General features: G+C 48.7%; 1 protein-coding gene across 6 annotated transcripts in view; it reads right to left on the minus strand.

Moving 5' to 3' along the window:
* ARHGEF7 (Rho guanine nucleotide exchange factor 7) overlaps nucleotides 1-11,279 on the minus strand; it is a 115,845-nt gene extending 104,566 nt beyond the window's left edge. For 2 of the 6 annotated variants that reach the window (XM_038128154.1, XM_038127891.1), the window contains exon 1: nucleotides 10,918-11,279. In XM_038128154.1, coding sequence (XP_037984082.1) covers nucleotides 10,918-11,082 — 165 coding nt within the window. In that variant the 5' untranslated portion in view covers nucleotides 11,083-11,279. The remainder of the gene's footprint in view (nucleotides 1-10,917) is intronic. The other 4 variants (XM_038128564.1, XM_038128070.1, XM_038128230.1 and 1 more) reach the window with 2 other exon arrangements.
* Nucleotides 11,280-11,604: the final 325 nt, after the last annotated feature.

Raw genomic sequence — 11,604 nt, forward strand, 5'->3', positions numbered from 1 at the left:
TTGACAAACTGGGTCACAGAATGAGAAGTGTACAAGGCCTTTATATAGAAACTGGAATCTACTAGGTAGACTGAGTAAAAACACAGTTTCTATATGCAAGTTACATCAATCATTTATCTAGCACAACATATAACAATTACAACATGATTTACTGGTAAGAAGAACTTACATGGTAGGAAGACTATCTCAGTAACTAGGAAGCAGAAATAGAAAATGTAACCTAGCTGCAAACTAGTAGCCAAGTTCAGCAGATACTTAAAAACATCATGTTCAGGTGTATGGCTGCTCGAGCCTGAAGTTCAAAGATTGAGCCTTTAAACAGGGGGAAATACTTTTCATCCTGCCTGGACCCTTTCATATCAGATTCCCCTCGCAGCACAAAACAATTGTCTCTCCATGTTTCAGAGCACCTTTTACACAGAGAGCATTACCGCAATCTAATCAGTAAAAGGACCATAATTGCACAATGCAGCAAAGCTAACAAAAGGGTCCTATTGATCACATTCAGTCCCACAGCAGCTGTGTTTCCCTTGCTTCCAACCCCTTTGACTGGTCAAGGGCAACTGATCTTCCAATGGGGCAAACACCTCCTGCACGAGCATTACAAGCTGGGATTTGTTGCCAGGGTTTGTGTTCAGGGACAAAAATGAGATTAAAAGCATCATGAGGAGGAAGCCTGGCCATTCTCACACCAGCCTGGGTGGTGAAGCTGCAGGCGATTAGCTGTCCAACACCTCCTGCCGGTTCCTTCCCTCCCCAGCCCTCCCAGCTGCTGCCGCCTCCTGCACCTGCACCCACGCCCAGCAGGGCCCATCCCTTTCGGCATTCGGGTTCCGTGCTCTGTCCCAGACCACTGGCCCTCACAAATTGCACCCGGCAGGGATGGAAAAGAAAGAGTGGCTACATAGATACACAGGAGAACATCCTCTGCTTGTCGTGGAAGCGTCCATTGTTAGGGACCAATGGCAGGTGCAGCCCTTCCTCCACAGTCAGTGAGCAGTTGGGCTGAGAGGACTGCAGATGGGAGTCTCCCGTGCTCCTCCCAGGACAGCAGGAGGCACAGCTGCACTTCTAAGGATCGCATCTTCCACATCTCCAAGTAAGGAGCACTCTGCAGTTGAGCCACATCACTTAAAGAACCACACATCTTACTGATGGCCCACTAGCAGGATGCTATAACTAAACTGAAAACACAGATCAGGATTCTCAATGAAGTGCAGCTTTGTTTTAAAATCAGGTGCCGTGACAGAGCACCAGACCTTAGCATGATACAGTTTCTGCAGTACTGTAGCTCTTTAGCACTGACTTTCCCCACCCTATAAAACCTGCAACCCACAAACCTTTCCATAATAACCTGCACAGCAGTCAGCATGGACTACACACCTGTATTTTAGCTTGAGGGAACCCCTGCTCTGAAAGCACAGCAGCAGGCAGTCGGACAGACAGACAGACACAAAGATAGTAAGAGCTAGATCCAGCAAAAGACTGAAGCTCCTAAAAGTCATGCACTAAATTTTTTTTATGTGCTGAAATTTTACATTTCCACAACTCAACTATATTCTGCATACAATGCAAAGAGGAAGGAAGGTGCCTTATGATATGCCCTAAAATTTTTATTTGCTGAAAAGGATACCCAGACACCAAGTTAATCAAGACACAGCAGAAGGTAAAAGCAGGAATCTACTTAGTGTCTCAGTCATCTCCTAGACTTACAAAAGTCCTTTGAGTGTCATTCGGAAGAACTCTCTGAAAAGTGGTTAGTGTCCATTTTTTATTAACAATAGAGCATAAAGGTTCCCAAACCTCTTGCCCTTGGACACCACTATTGGTGACAGCCACAGCAGGAGCTCTTAGATCCCATTACCTCGCACCAAAGCCATCAGCATGACTAACTCCACACCTGACATTCCTCTGCTTTACATCCTACATCCCCACACCAGTATTCCATCTTTCCACCTCTCCCACCTCAGACCACACACCACCACCTTCCAAACCAGCAAATCCAATCCCACATTTAGCCACACATACGTCATGCACCTCCTTTTCTTTACTGCCCAACAGGCCACACCAGCTCATCAAGCCACCACTCTGTGTTCCCTCAATCTCCACTTTGCTATGCTATGTGAAACCAGGAGCACTTTTAGTTGGCTGAAGACTCCTCCAGCTCTTCTGATTTTTCCCTCTGCACACATTCAGAAATGCTCCTCTGCCTGACTAGCCATCATTAACAGTGACCTACATTCAAATACACAAATGTTCTGCTTTAGCTGCTTCAGTTCTTTAGTGTAATAGCCATCAAAATGTAAGTTCAGCTAAGTTTGCAAATGAAATGTGTAGTTTGGTTAAAATGGCAGCCGGGTCTTGTGGCAGCCTTTATAAATGGGACCTTATGCAAAAATTAGAGCTGCTTTTCTCCATTAATCTGCCCTCCAAAAAATGACTCTGTAAAACTGATTCAGCTGTTTGAGTTCATCTTTTCAGATATGTACCGGAATCCTGAATTAAACAATATTCATGAAAACTATACTTTTTTTTTTTTTTTTTTTTTTTCAGTATAAGTACAGTACTTTTGTTACTTCCCTTAGACCCTGATTAAATTCCCATCAACATGCATAGACTCAAGTTGCATCAGGGAAGGTTCAGGTTGGACACTAGGAGGCTTTTCTTTACAGAAAGGGTAATTAAACATTGGAAAGGGCTGCCCAGGGAGGTGGTGGAGTCACCTTCCCTAGAGGTGTTTAAGGAAAGACTGGATGGGGTACTTAGTGCCAAGGTCTACTTGGCAAGGTGATGTTCAGTCAAAGACTGGATGACCTCAGGGGTCTTTTCCAACACAATTGATTCTGTGATTTTGTGGAAATCGATAAACTGACTCCCACAAAGGAGGTTTTGACCCAGCCCTAAGATACAAACACCATAGTCTAAGGGCACCAGGGCAGTCTGTATGGTACTTTTGTTGCCTCAAGTTTCCATCCTTTTTTTTTTTTTTTTTATATTTCAGACAGAAAACATAGGTTGGCACAGCATTAAGAAAATGAGAATGCCATGCACATAAAACTTACAAGCTGTCTTTGCAAATGCTATTAGGAACCTTGAAGGCCTCCCTGCTGTGACCTGAACTAGGCAGGAGTCCTACCAGAACACATGTACAGGAGTGTGCCTGAAGGATGTGATACATACACATAAGAGAGTCTGGTTGCAGCTGCAGCAGTAAGCTGCTTTCCCTTCCTTCCTAAAAGCTAAGAACTAATATTCCTAATTCCTGTGGTTTTGCTTATTTCCTTGCTATTTCAAAGAAAAAGAGGAAATCAGCTAGCACGCAACTGACCCCAATCCCAAGCAGCATCATCAGCCTCAGGCTGCAGAGCTCCAGGGGTGCCAGCATTAAGCATCCACAGGAAGATGTGTTTCCCTGAAGTCAGCACGTGAAAAAAGCCTGATGAAATGCAGCTCCAGGTGTGGGCTTGGCAGGAACTGAACCAAAGAGATTCCCCTGTGAAGGAAGGCTGATGGGGAAGGATTTTGCACCCCTTGTCACGTAAACCCTGCAGTGTTTCCTGTGGAGCGTCGCTGTTTTGATGCAGCGCAAGCTCAGGCTTCAGGAGTCCAATCACTCAGGGTTTGTTTACACTGGGAGAGCTCTGCTGCTAGATATGCTGGCATCGCTCCTCAGTGTGGATGGAACATATGCCAGAGAGGGAATTCCTCTGCCAGTCTAACAGTACCACTTCCCCCAGTGACATTAACAAAGCCAACAAAACCACTTCTCTGACAGCACAGCTGCACCAGTGGGGGGTATATGATTTTTACTGCTTTCCCCCTCCCCCTACCCCATGAAAATATTCCATAGGACTACCAAAGCCCCACAGAAGGGATGGATTCTCTTCTGGGCAAGCTGCCAACATCATCCAATAGCACTCACTGCAGAGCAGGAAAATGGAGACCGGTATTAAATGCACTTAGACCCAAGCAGTGTTTCATTGGCCAAGAAGGGACAGGGGCCTCTGCCCACGGGGTGTCAGCGATCCCTGATGAGGAGTGGCACGAAGGAAACTTCTTGCAGATGAAGCTGGCCTAACCCCTGCTCAACTCCCTACCACAATGACAGTGCTGGGGCATTGAAACAGGTTGCCCAGGTAAGTCATGGGTGCCTCATCCCTGGAAGTGATCAAGGCCAGGCTGGATGGGGTTTTGAGCAACCCGATCCGCTGGAAGGTGTCCCATGGCAGGGGTGCTGGAACTAGATGGTCTTTAAGGTCCCTTCCAACACAAACCATTCTATGGTTCTATGACTCTGGTGGTGGGTAATGGCAGCAACCACATCATACTGAGAGATGTGCAGAGAAAATGGCTTTGCTCTAGGCAGCAAAGTGAGGGAGAGAGCAGAAGTGTCACTCTGGCTGAGGATCAGGGAGTAAAGCTCAGCCAGCCAAGGTGCAAGACACTGCTTCCATGCTGCCAGCTCACAGTATTTTTGCAAGTCCTGTCATGCTTGAAATGTTTTAAAGTTAACAGGTCTTCAAATCACAGCCACTGGATAACAATTAATTTAAATTTCTTTTAAGGAAGATGTATATTGAATTTTCCTCAGTGATTCATAGCCAGATTTTAATAATATATATGCATACTATATATAATATATGTAAATATATGTGTGTGTGTATGTATAAATACACTTACATACATACCTAGTCTGCAAACTTCAATTTTAAAGCCAGACTTCCAGTTTTCTAAGGCTTGAATTACAATCTGAAACATTTTCAGCTGTTGGTGGTGCTGTCAGCCACTAGCATGCAGTGTAACCAGAGGGAGCGTGCTGGTGGCATCCCCACAGTGCTTCCTTTTCTCCACACACACACACACACACAGAGCATTTGGAGGATAGTCTGGGTAGCAGTAGGGCACCTGAGGGCTAACGTTTTTGTTCTCCATATTATGTACAGGCATAGAAAGAATGCACGTAAAAACTGTGGAAAAGACATTAATGAGAGTAAGACCAGCAGAACTGCATTATTTTCCCACATTTTCTCACAAAAAAACAATTTAATTGCCAACAGTTTCCTTAATTGCCCCCTCTTCTCAGGATCTGGCACATCCTTATTTAACTCAGTCCAGAACTTTATGCGCTGGCAGGATCTGGTTTTCAAGGAAAAAAGCAGTGCATATAGATACAAGTCCTCTGCTTCCTCAATGAGCACGGGCAGACCATATTTCTTTGGATAATATCCCAGTCGCCAGAATTCCAGAGCCAGTACATAGGAAAAGCAAGGGCATTCTCCTTCAAAGCATTCCTGCAACCCTGCTCTCACAAGGCAGCAGGAGTAGCATGGTCAATGACAAGTCCGTAACAGGACCAAAAAGTCCTACAAAGCTCACAGGATCCCCGATGAGAACAGCATGTATTCAGGAAAAAGGCACTCTAACGACTTTTTTTGGGATAACTTTTCCCCAGGCCCTTGGCTTGTCCTTGCAGTGCTTCCACCCTGGAGCAACAGCACTCATGCACACACCAGCGTTCCCCAAGCACACAGCCATGGCAGGCACACCTGTCCAGCACGGATTATTCTTGCCAGAAGCACAATAATCTCCCCGGGAGGACTGTTGCTGAAGGAAGGGAGCATATGCACATTGAAATGCAGATTTTGCTTCCTGTCCTGTGATGACCTTCTGCTGCTGCTGCACACAGCCACCACAATACCTTCCCAACAGATTTCAGTGAGCAAAGGCACAACAGCCTTGGGCGTCAGCCACACAGACCGAAACAGCCTCACCGAGGCTTCAGGGTGAGAACATCCTGCCAGAAGAACGAAATGTTGGTTGCTCAGGGCCAAATAGCACCTGGATATTTCCACCTTAGGAGTAATGTCTGCACTGCTGGTGGGATGTTCTCAAGTTCTGTCTGGGCTCCACATTCAGCTCCCAGCCAGCGTTGCACCCTCTGCAAATATACTGGGCTACAAAAGTCGTCCCTTGTTATTAACTCTGGGTCCAAAACACCTTTCCTTTCTTCTTCCTTCACAACACGTGAAATATCATGTTCAGGTCATGCCGAGTCACAACAGGAGAGAAGTATACTTAGCCCCGATATTTACGTGTGAAATCAGAGATAAGTGAGTGTAAATCTCCCTTTGCCCGAGCCTAGGCACACACGCTCATCGCGGGGACAAGGCTGGTGACATGGCTGCCACATGTGGCAGCCCAAACCCTCGGTGCTTGTGCTCATACACAACCATTAATTCGCCTTGTGAATCACAAAGTGTTAATTTATTCCTCAATTACAATTCAGAATGCCTCGTTTAGCCAAAGACCTCTCTCATTGAAAAGAGAATCATGTATGATTCTCATGATGATGTATGAGGTATTTGTACAAAGATCTTAATCTTTGCTGCCGTCAGTTCTGGTGCTACCCCAATTAATAACCAAATTAATGTCAACGCCGGTATCCAATCCTCCACAGGGAACGGGAATGACGTTTCCTTTCGGCCATGCACCAAGTCTCATCCAGCAGGAGAGAGAGCCGCGTCTGTTTTCCCGGGGCCAGCCCCGCGCCGCCCGTCTCCCACCTCAGCGCCGCGGGAGCAGCGAGAGGAAGCGGCTGTGTTTTGGATCAGCCTCCCACGCGCGGCAGAGCAGCTCCCGCCTCCTTCAATCCCACGCTCGCTGCGACGCCTGGGGATGCTCCATTCGACGGAGGGGGGCCAGGCGTGCGAGCCCAGCCGCGCACCCCGCACGCTCCCCGTGCCCTGGCTCAAAGCACCGAGCCAGCTGCTGCCGTGCCCTCCAGGAGCCCCTGGCGAAGGGGGGGCACCACGGGGTGTCAAATGGCTGCCGCATCACGTTCCCCGATGCGTCTTCTGCATTTTCCCCCCAAAAAAAGAACAAAGCTGTCCTCAAAACGACGCTTTCTGTCGAACAGCTGACCAAGAATAAAAGTACAAACAAAACTTAATGGAGCGCGAAGCCTCATATGACAAGGAAAATTCCCGCTCCAATTCTGATCTCTGTTTACAACGTTGAAAGTGGGTCAAACTGGTCTGCGATGGAGGAATCTGTTTGGAAAATGATCTCTGAGAGGAAAAGCATCTAAGCGGCAGACAACTGCACTGCAATGCTTCCACGGGGATCCCTTCCCTGCCATCAAAGTAATTTCAGTTTTACCACACAAGGCTGAAATCCTCTAACTTGAAATTATGGCTTTTTTATTCAAATTACTTAAATTCAGCAATTCCCTATCTTTTGGAGCAAATCAACTAACCATGTTTCAGCATATCTCCATGATTTAAAAAAACTAAGACATGGCTGGGTTTGGACAGGGTGGGGGAAGCTGTTGTTGGTTTGTTGATTTTGCACTGGTTTTTTTTAATAATTGCCCTCACTTTTGTTCATTTCCTGTGTTCAGGACAAGGTTATTTTGCAGTACCATCAACCTAACCAACTATTTTGTTTTACCCTGTCATGGTCTCTTTCAAAATGCAAAGGAATGATTACGACATTAAATGGGAGCCCCAAAATAAGGAACAGTCTGTATCAACATTACTTTTCAAGGTATTTTCATTCTGACTTAGAGAAATCTAGTCAATTTAATATCTGTCCTTTCCTGTTCAAGATAGAATATGATTGTAATGTAAACAAATTCAGCCAAAACTTCCTGGCAAGAAGCTCTGTAGGTTGTTCTGTGCAATGCTGGTATACAAATGCACAGCAATCTAAAGAAAGAATACACTAACCAGCCTTGAAACCCACTAATTTGTTTTATCGACTTATGAAAATTCTGTTCTTTGACCTTCAAGTGCTTGATTCCTTTTATGGTCATACAATCTTTATTTATTAAAAATCTCCAGCTAATTACTCTCAGGGTACTCAGAGGCTTTAAAAAGCACAAAATACCAAAAAATGTATTATGACATTCCTGCATATATTGAATCCTCTTTCTAAACTGTTTTTGAAAGAAAGAAATAAATGTATAGCATTTTCTAGAAAGCATCTTTAAAAGCACCCCAAGCTGATAAACATTCCTTCATATTTATATTTTGTAATTTTTTTAATGTTCTCTTTGGTTTTAGTTACTATTTTGTATTTACAGAAAAATGAGCTCTGTAAGTCTTCAAAGTGTCTGCTAATGTCAGATATTTATAGAAAGTTATGATCTTAAATGATTTTAAGAACTGAATCAGTCTACATCTGTGGGACATCCTTGTATCTTTTAAACTTCAAAAATGTCCAGTTTTAACTAGAGACTTTCAGGGCAAATAAGGAATAAAAAGGCTCATATTTTCAATGCAGCCAATTAAAAAAAAAAAAAGTAACAAAGAGTAGTAGCCAAAAAGACTTGGAAAAAATACAACGGCACAGTAAAGGATGTCAATTTTATAACTGTTTACTAACAAACAAAGAAAGAGAATAAAGTAACATGGAAACAGTTCAGACATAACATAGATGAGAACATGAAATAGGTATGGAGTATAAATTCTGAGTCTACATAAAAAGAATATTTACAAAGTTAGATGGGAAAATGAGTTTGAGAGACATCTATGAATTAGAAAGTGCTTTGTGAATGGCCCATGGAAATAAGAACAGTTACCCTCACAAAACCAAAAATCACCCCAAAAAAATTGTAAAGAGCTATTTCTCCCCAGACTTACGACTAAGTCAGAGCCAGAGGAGACACACAGGGTCAGCAGGGATGTCCAGCCGTACCCTGCTCGACGCGGGGCAGGCTCGGGGGGCTGGGAGGCTGCGAGGTGCCAGTGTCCCTCCCACCCTGCTGCCACCCCAGCCGTGCACCACCCGCTGCAAACCCCGCGCTGCTGCACCGCGAGCTCCACGATGAGTCCCACGGACAGCTCCTTGCACCCAGGCTGGTGTCCTGTGGGAGCTGTGCACCTCTGCAAACCCTCCTCTGCATATGGGTGCTGTGAAGGGACCCCCGCCTGAACATGAGGGGTGTTTGCTCCTCTGAGATGAAAAGAGAGCCTTTCATTCAATAACTGAGCTGTCCCAAACTATACTGTAACAGAAAAGCACATAAACTTGGGAAACACTCTTTTAACACTTATTTCTGCTATGCTCTTTTGTTTATTTTGGTTTTTTTGGTAGAGCCTCTTTCTCAAATTGAGTGCAGGACCCCATTTTACTAGGCTTGACATCTACACAAAGGGGAAAGACCTTTCCTGCCCTAAAGCTCAGAACCCAAAGTCCAAGAGGTGCTCAGGGAGCGTGCCTGGAGCAGCAGTGAGGGAAAGGCTGCCAAAATCCGCCTTGGGCTTGGTGCCACCAGGCAAAAGATCCTGGGGACAAGGAGGCATGGGCAGAGCCTGTCAGAGCCAGTGGATAATTAGGTGGAGGAGCCCCCACTTAGCCCCAGCCCCATGTCACACGTGTCACACTGGATGGCAGAACAGGACATTTACCTGATGGCAGAACAGGATATTTAGCTGCTCTGGAGCCCCACTTCGCAGCCCAGTGCACTGGACAACAGTTTGCACCTCACATACCACCCCCACAGAGCTGCAGCCCCTTGGGAGCAGCAACATCCTCTTCAGCTCTACTGCCTGAACAGCCGCTTAGTGGGAAATGGTGGTGGGGAAAGCGAGCAGGGGCTTCAGCTGTCCCATCTAGCCCCACTGGCCACCATGGTGGTCCCTGAGTTACCCATGCTCGCACAGCCACCGACACACCGTGCCCGCTCTCATCACTTCCATCACCCGCCAATAGCACCGTGGGCTCCTGTGAGGTTTCCATATCCCCACACCACCTCCCAATGTACCTGCGAATTTGGGAGGCAGGAATGATCTACTAAATCTGCAGAATGGGACTCCAGTCCAGAGCCAAGACCTCCACGCTACAGTACAACACAAAACAGTAACAACCCCAGCTGGGTGGCAAACTGAAGAACCAAAGGAGACAGCCTAGACCAGTGTCCTGCTGAGCTCAAGGCACTGGTTACAACTTTGTGGGTCTGAGAACTACTTGAAATAGAGCCACAAAAGGTAACAGAAGCCCACTGTCAGCAGGCTTCAATGAGTGGAGTGCTCTGCCAACTGCAAAAGGTGAAAAATACGGCAAAATACGGCGTTATTTTCAAGCAAGGAGTCATCCCATCATCATAGCAGATGACCTTCATCAATCTTCTCTTCACTACATTAGATTGGCACACAAGGAAAGTTTTTTGCCAATACGTGGGTCTCTGTGTGCGCTACGTTATTGAACATCAGGTGAGACAACTGTACTGTCCCAAGTTTTGAGGCACAACCAAACCCCTCTCCCTCTGGCTGAGCTACGACAGGAATTGCGTACATACACGGAACACATAAAAGTTACCTGACAGAGTACATTTTCTTCAAACACAACGCAAACTAGAGCTGTAACGCGTTTTTTTCAGCTCCCCCTCCAAAAAAAGGATGAATTTTTTTCCACAGGCTGCCGAACAGTAAAGGACCCAAATAACGCCAAAACAGCCTTCAAGAAAACTAAGCATCAAACGCTAAAATGTCCTTCAGAGGCTGGAAGGGATGAGCTGAATCACCTCCCAAGCGAGGTGAGGCACCGGCTGTTCCAGCAGTTGCGTAGATAAGTTTGTAGCCGGCTCGTGGCACGCAAGGAAGGGTCCACAGTCCCCCCCCAAAATCAACGCGTCTCCCGTGCACAGCCAGGACTCCGCTTTGGGGAGCGGAGCGTTTGTACAACACTCGCGGAGCAGCGGCCCCTCAGCGGGGAAGCCCCTCCAGCCCGGCTGCCGCTCCCCGCTCTCCCCCGGCCCCGCGACGGGAACCGGCCCCGCTCCGCCCCCCGCTCCCCTCGCCGCCCTCCCCGGGCCCGGGGGTCCCCCCTCCGGCGCGGGGGGCGGCGCGGGCGGGGCCGGGGGCGGCGGGCCCGGCCGCACAAAGGGCGGCGGGGCGGGGGCCGCCGGGCACTTACTTTGTCTATGGTGCCCGGGAGCAGGCGGTCGAGCAGGCGGCACAGCACCACGCCGTCCTTCAGGGAGGACTGAAGGAAGCCCTCGGGGTCGGAGATGGTCTTTTTGGGCGACTCCAGCACGCCCAGGGCGATCAGCCACGTAACGGTCTGCTCCGCCGAATTCATGGCGATGGCGGCGGCGGGCGGGGGTCGCGGCGCCCCGCGCCTCGCGTGGGTTTTGTGTCTCCCCCGGCGGGGGCTTCAGGCGGAGGCCGGCGGCGCCGCCCCCATGTGAATGCAGATGACGACGCCCCGGCCCCGCCGCTACAGACACATGCAGCTGCAGTGCCGCCTCCTCCCCGCCCCCCCGCCGCCGCCGCCGCCGCCGCCGCCGCCGCCGCCGCCGCCGCCCCATGACATCACTGGCAGCGGCGGCGGGCGGGGGCCGCGCGCCCGCGGGGACCCGCGCACCGCTCCGCGCCCGCTGCGCGCTCCGAGGGGCGGCCGCCGCGCGCCCCCTAGCGGGCGGTCGGCGGCTCCGCGGGCGCGCAGCGGGGCGGGAGCGGGAGCCGGAGGAGCGGCCGGGCGCCGCCGGCCGCGGGGAAAAGTTGCGGGATACCCCGGCCCCTCGTCTCCTCCTCGGACGGCGCCGTCGCGCAGAGAACGAACCCCCGCAAGCCTTCGGCGCCAGGCTCGGGCGGACCCGGT

Source organism: Motacilla alba, chromosome 1 (genome assembly GCF_015832195.1).
Source record: "Motacilla alba alba isolate MOTALB_02 chromosome 1, Motacilla_alba_V1.0_pri, whole genome shotgun sequence".
Classification (NCBI taxonomy): domain Eukaryota; kingdom Metazoa; phylum Chordata; class Aves; order Passeriformes; family Motacillidae; genus Motacilla; species Motacilla alba.